The sequence below is a fragment of the Zea mays genome, chromosome 8 (assembly GCF_902167145.1).
Source record: "Zea mays cultivar B73 chromosome 8, Zm-B73-REFERENCE-NAM-5.0, whole genome shotgun sequence".
Classification (NCBI taxonomy): Eukaryota; Viridiplantae; Streptophyta; class Magnoliopsida; order Poales; family Poaceae; genus Zea; species Zea mays.
The window spans coordinates 165,766,596-165,773,833 of record NC_050103.1 but is presented as its reverse complement, the minus strand read 5'-3'; the positions used below and the strand labels follow the sequence as shown (position 1 = coordinate 165,773,833).

General features: G+C 48.0%; 1 protein-coding gene across 1 annotated transcript; it reads right to left on the bottom strand.

The window, feature by feature from the left end:
* Positions 1-243: 243 nt before the first annotated feature.
* Positions 244-1,417, bottom strand: LOC103637461 (autophagy-related protein 3). The gene is made up of 5 exons (XM_008659646.4): positions 1,224-1,417; positions 1,046-1,116; positions 607-717; positions 358-520; positions 244-265 (listed from the first exon to the last, which is right to left on the bottom strand). Exons 1-5 carry the CDS (start codon positions 1,382-1,384, stop codon positions 244-246), a joined length of 528 nt encoding a protein of 175 aa, XP_008657868.1. The 5' UTR covers positions 1,385-1,417.
* Positions 1,418-7,238: the final 5,821 nt, after the last annotated feature.

Here is a 7,238-nt window from a genome sequence, read left to right as displayed (position 1 = left end):
CTCGGCAGGGCTTCTTGGCTACATGACTGAGCAGCTGGCAGGGTCGTGTTTTGTGCTGGTTAGGGAGTGAGTTGTAATCACATCCTTTTGGGTTGGTGCTCCAGGAGCTGCTCGGCAGGGCTTCTTGGATACATGCCTGAGCAGCTGGCAGGGTCTTGTTTTGTGCTGTTTAGGGAGTGAGTTGTAATCCCTTCCTTTTGGGTTGAGGGGTCTTCCCCCTCTTGTTGTACCTTTATTCCTTTCTTAATGATGGTTCAGCAGCAGCCTGCAATTAGAACAGAAAGGCAAAGCTGGAATCAGTAACTTTGGCAGCTTCGTTTAGCCCAGTTTAAGATAGAGAATTTTGATCTTCCCTACCAAATATCCCCTGTGTCTTCATAAGTATCCATGTCAGGTATATCTTCCTCCTCTTCATCCTTGCCACCGCTAAAGTAAGAGGGGATAGACTTTATTCCATCAGATCTCCCTATGTCCAAGGTGTCCATAGAGGGAATGTCTTCCTCCTCTTCCGGCTTTGATGCTAACATGAGCAACGGACCCCAAAAAAACAGTTAAGATCATAAAATTCAGAGTGGAAAACCAAACAGCACTTATAAGGATATTGACCTTGCACTCCATGTGTTGCAAGCCAGCCTTCGCCATCCTCATCGAGAACCACCTCTGCTCCTGCTGCATCATACTCTTCCTCAACCGAGATGGCACGTCTTAAACAGGGCACTGGGAGTAATAAAAAAAATCAAAAATTTTCAATGATTTGAGATAATTCGAAAACTACAAGCTTTAAACAGCAAAATAGTAAATTCAGTAGTCCAAAGGCATGAATGAATTCCCTCGAATTTTCTCTATTTCCCCGTGTTTATGTTTCAACTACAACAGAATTTTTTTTCTAAACTAAAATGTTTGATCTCATACACTACATCAGGTATGGGAAAATAAACCTAAAAATTGTCCAATTCTACTCGCCAATAACAATAATGCAGCATTCACAATACTCAACTTGCGGATACAGGAAAATAGATAGGAACTCAGTTCAGTAGCAGCATACCATTACGGGTGACGAGGAACTGCTTATTGGCGGGGAGATACGACTTCCTCTTGCTTGGATCGCCCGCTTCCCTGTGAACACACGAAACACACCAGATCAATCAGTCAACCAACCAATCAGCAACCACCTAAATCGGTTAGAGGGAGGCAGAGCGAGGGGAGAGGAAAGGAGAACGCACCAGGACCAGGTGGGGCACTTGGCGACAAGGTTGTCGCCGGCGAGAATGAACTCGGGGACGGAGAGGACGCCCTTCTCGAGGAACGCGGAGACGGTGCGCGGGGCCGTGACCCGCTCCACCGTGCCTTTGTAGAACTCGTAGACCTTCTGCTTCACCTGCATTGTCGCCTCCTTCAGTCCTTCTCCTTCCGCTCGCGACACGGCGCTGGGACTAACTCTGGCACCCTTTGTCTCGACTCCCGACGGAGACGGAGGGGAAAGCGGAGAAGGCAGGTCAGTTTACTTGCGAGGCCTACGGTGACGCTACCGGAGATGCTGTGTTCTACGCTATGCTGTGTTCTAAGCTCAGAGTCGTCAGGGTTGAGGGTCACGGCACGGTGATAGCACTTGACCGCTCGTTGATTGTCACCGCCGCGCGCATAGTGGTGGCCAAGGAAGCGGAAGGGGACGCCATCGTTGGGGTTCAGCTTGGCCGCCGCGAGAAAATGCTCCGACGCTTCCGCGCGGAGCTTCCGCGCCTCTTCCCCATCACCCTCCTGCTCTGCCTCGGTGCGGTCCCATAGGAAGACGCCCTGCACGCGCAGGACGGCGGGACCAACCAGCAGGTGATTAGGCGCAACGGAGAAGCGCGGGCGCGACCACGGGCTCAATGCAGTGGACAACGAAACCTACAAGGTTGTAGTGGTGGAGCGGGCTGGAGGGTTCAGCGGCGAGGGTTTGCTCCAGTTTTCTACGGAGGTTGGCCTCCGCCGCCTGCGAGGGAGTAGAACACCAGCTCAGTAAGAAGGCGCGCGTGCTGGAGCCCCCGGCGGCCGTGGTGGAGGAGGCTAGGTCACGCGCACGCTCACTCTGTGGGCTGGACGATTGAATGGGCCTCAGATCCACAAAATTCATTGGGCCGCACGAAAAAATGTCATAGGCGCGTGCCATTTATTTTATTAGTGCCACATCGGGCATTGAGAGTGAAGGAACATGGCTTATAAGGGCAGCTGTGGATTCTATATTGCTTACTGAGAGAGATGGAACGGAACGTGGTGTATAAACCTGTGCATGTACTGTTTATTTTGTTGCGCAGGACTAACGAAGGCAGAACGGCAGAACGGCAGAACGCGTCAGAGGCAGACTACTATTGCTTACTTAATAAGTAGTAGAGATAAATAAAAAGAAACATGTACCCCACCGTACGTACATACAGACAGACAGACCAACAGTGCACAGTCTCCGATGCACGCAGAGCTAGGCAGCAGCCAGTGGGAGGAGCCAGCGCAGCACAGGGCAAGTGCACATGTGTCGGCGCTCCACGTGGGCCCGGTTCTATCCACATGCATGCGCTATGCTCTCCTGTCTCTTTCGTTTGGCCGCGATTGGCTACGGCTTGTCGTGTGCCTGCCTGCCTGCTAGGAGTGAACACAACACGTCCGTGATTGCATGCACGAGAGCCTTTTCGAGTCTCTTGTTGGCAGGGAGGGTGCCGTCGATTAATATCTGCCATGCTGCCGGGGATTGGGATGTGTGTGCTCAGCTTTTTGTGTTATACTATAAGCTAATAGACATTTCGTTGGTAGACGACATTTCGTGAGAGTGACAATGCAAGAGGAGCCAAAGAGGGTGAAGTGAAGAGAAGAAAGACCTAGCTTCTAGCTAGTATATATCTTTGTAGGCCTGTGGAAAATCTTTGTAGGGCTGTCGAAAATCGAACCTTTTGTTTTAGCTTACATATATATGTTGGTACAATGATTTTGGCACAGTTAGTGTTTGATGGGTTAACTGCCTTTTTTTCTCGCTATAAGGGCTAGTTTAGGAACACCATTTTCCAAAAGGATTCCTATTTTTTCTAGGGACAATAAACTAATTTCCCTTGGAAATATGGAAATCCTTTGAAACAAATTATCAATCCACTGTCAAATTCTCAAAGCCGGGGGACGGCCGGGCACGTAAGTACTGGTGGGGCGCTCAGTCTGCATGCTTGGTCTGCATGCCTTGGTCGATGCCAACTGCCTAGCTGGTCAGGGAGAGGGGCTCCGTCAACCGATGCCAACTGTGTCGACGACGATGCCTGCCTGATCGATGGTTTCAGTTCGTGTATACATACGTACAGGAAGGATGGATATGCCTACGTACACTAGTACCCAATTCAAACAAGACAGACAGAATAATCAATCCACTGTCACCACGCTGTACGTTGCAACTCATGCATCTAAACGATCCAAATAAGAAAACAAAGTTGAGTAAACCATATACTGCTGCTCCCGAGTCCCGACAGCACGCAGTAGCTAGTATCAACAAATCTCAACAGCTGCTTGTACATGCATGCATGCTGAGTATATTTAGTGTATACTCTGATGAACTGGACAGAAACGACGGAGGCTAGCTAGCTTAAAGCAGGAATGGGGGACGCATCCGATGCATTAGGAAAGATTCCAGCATCAGGACGAAGTTAATAATCAAGATCCCGCCTGCAAAGCAGTAGCAATTAATGCAGGACCACGTCAAAGATTAAAAGAAGCAGAGGCGCCGACGAGGGCAACGACACAGGAAGAAGAAAGAAGCTAGGCGAGAGGACGACGAGCGGCCGGGAGGAGCAAATACAGATCAGAGGTCACGTACGCGAGCCAAAAACAGACAGAGTTTTGTTGCTGTCAGACTGTCAGGTGTGTGGTTTAGTCTGTTTGCTGAAATTTATAATCCATCGCTGTCTGTCGAGTAGCAGCAACGACAGAGACGACGACGACCGGGCCAGCTGAGCTTGCTGAAATACGTACGTACGTACGTACGGTTGCAAGCTGTGTGTACGCGTTGCATATTGCAATTGCATCGTCGTTTCTGTTTCTAGTTTTGCTTAGTTTTTGACTGATTCTGATTATTGCCCGCAGATGCATGCATATAAGTCTGGGCCATGGCCGGCCGGTACGGTGAGCATGCATGTGATTTGCTCCTGCATTATTTCTAGCTACTACTACTGGTACGTAGCACGTACTTCAGATTTTAGCGTCATCGATGAGGACGACTTGCATTGATTGTATATGCGCAACTAGTAGCTAATAATTAGTTTTATATATACTCCCCTGCTTACGAATTATATAGGCCGGTCACCCATGATCTGAGCGCTTTATATATCAAATTTCTCTGGCCAGATCTTTAAATAAGAGAACACATGTATTACTAAAAACCGTACTTACAAAACAATATGCATCTCTCTGCAAACTTAATCAAAGTCAGAGAAAATCTGGTTTGTTTAGCTTTGAACAAGTTAAAATGGCGCCTGAAACTTAAAAATGGGAGTGATAGAGAGATTGGCAGAGAGAGAGAGAGAAGATGGCTGCTGGTCTGGGGTGGCGTACACACAATGCAAGACGAGCGAAGGTAGCTGCAGTGTCAAGTGTGGTAGTGGTACTGTACGTGATAGGCCGGGTTATATATAATAGTCCAAGCTGTTGATTGATCGATGCATCATGCATGCATCTGCTGCTACAAGCTCTTGGCGGCCTGCTGCAGTGCAGCCATACAGTGGTTTTGCGTGTGGCCGGCCTCCTGTGTAGCATGCAGCCGGGCCGGGGAGAGATGAGGATGAGATCGACATCCAGGTCAGGTCTGCTAGCTGGGCCCCCCGGCCCGGGAGTGTAGTTAGTGGTGATTAACTTCCGGCGAGTGTACGACGTTGGGTCAGGGATTCATTAAAATGCCTGACACCAAATAAAAACTGTCCTCCTCGCGGGCTGCTGACTGCTACTACCTTACCCTGCTTGTTACCATGGTTATCAACCGTGCGTAATCCGATTGAGTATAAAGCTAATCCCTATTTGTGAATCAAAGAACACAAACAATAACAAGATAAAACACAAGTCAAACAAACTAACAATTACACATATGAAAGGGGTGGCCAAGAGAGAGAGCATCCTTGAGGTGTTTGGTGTTCTTTGTATATATAGTTGGGTCTTGCTCTAACTTGGACCAGGTCACAAATGTGAATAACAAGCCCTTTACTATACGTCGTAGTGATAGGCAAGAACAGCAACATGTCGTTATGATGATTTGACGACTTTGCTCACGTACGTGCGTGATATTGATGTGAGGCTAGATTCATTTCAAAGCTTATAAAATATATTTTTTTTTCATCAAGCGCTCATTTGACCTCAACTCACTCTATTTGCATGAGTTATGGTCTTTCCAAATCCCTTGTCAACCAATAGACCGAATTCTGGCTTTCGATGGGCTTAACCTTCAAGGTCAGCCTTGTCTTGTTGTATCCATGCTTCATTATTATCACTAACGCATTTAAAATACCAATATTACAAAGTAACTAATTCTTACTTTTATCATTATAGAAACAAACTCAACCGTTTTTTATTTTAAAATTTTATGTGCACTATCGTCATATGACTAAGTATTATATGTTCATCCTTCTCATGACCATAAAAGTTAGATCAAACAAATTAAATTTTAACCAAATTCAAATAAAGATTTGACGTAAAATATATGTTTAGATTAAATGTGTTTGGTGTCATATATAACCCGTGTCTGACTAGAACTGTATCCGTCTGGGTTCGACGAACACAGTGACGCGCGCGCTTGAGTACGACATGTGAAAACGATGAAGGATCAGAAATGTAAGATGTGCTCATGTGCATGCTAGCTAGGGTCGTCTATGGTGTATAGAGCGAGCATGAATTCGTTCGTGGTGACGAGAACGACAAACATATTGGTGCGTTGGCGTCTGATGGCCGGCCTGGGCGCGGTCCCGCTCCCGCCGGCGTCTAGCTGCTGCATGCTGCATGGCCATAGACTACTAGTCGTACAATTAAATTGACCTCGGTGGATCGGAGGTAAATAAATGCATCCTCGGAGCATGGCCACATGCTCATCTGATTCATATTTGCCCTTGCTACCGGAATCTGAGGTTTTGCCGAGTGTTGTATTCTTTGCCGAATGTCTTTTGTCGGTCACTCGGCAAAGAAAGCTTTGCCGAGTGCCGCACTCGGTAATGTTATGCTCTCGGCAAAGAGCCTCATTTACCGAGTGCTGAACACTCGGCACAGGACGACACTCGGCAAAGACAAGTTTACCGAGTGTCAAACACTCGACAAAGGGGCTCTCGGTAAAGGGCCGTCAGCGACCGTCCCAGAGCTGACGGCCGTCAGTCTTTGCCGAGAGCCAACGGCTGGCACTCGGCAAAGAGGCTTCTAGTTCGACGATGACCAACAGTAGGACGACGACGACCAGCAGCAGGACGCCTCAGGTTCAGGCGGCTCTAGTTCGAGAAGCATCTACCTACGAGGCCCCGCGAGTCTCCCGTCACGTCCCATACTTCGGGACAGACGGCCGCTGATTCGACCGGAAGGGGAGAGGTATGTAACTTTATGTTCTTCATTCTTGTTCATATTATGTGTTCAAAATCATAATATAAACTAATACTTTTTATTTATCACTTGGACAGGTCTTGGACGGTTTTGGATTATGCTGGGGGTCATCGTCGCCCCCCAACAACATCCTCGGCCTGCTGTGCAGGGAACACTTCCCTGGACTTGTGGAGTACACCGGAGTGACGGGCCCAGCCTTCACCTTCGACCACTACGCCGTCGCCCCCGATGCAGTAGACCGGGACGACAGGGAATTCAATAACAAGGCGGAGCGGGTGAAGCAAGAGCTGTGGGTAAGTCTTAGTATAATGTAAAATATGTCGCATTCGTTGCAAATTCTTGAAATAATGTATGGATACATCGTTTTTGTATGCAGGATTTCTTCAGATGCGATGTTGGATACGAGGCTAGGGCGGATGTGGTGGCCACCACGAGCTGTAAGAAGCTCGTTGTGGACATGCACTATGAGGCCCGCATCCAGGCCATCATCACCTACCACGACTCCGTCCTTGGGGAGAAGGTGACCAAACCTCAAGCCTGAACCATATCGTTGACCAGGGAGCAGTACCTGCAGGTAAAGTCATGCATGTTTGGTACCAGTACTCAATGCATGAATTTTATTTTATCTTCTGATATGCACTTTATGTGTTTACTTTGCA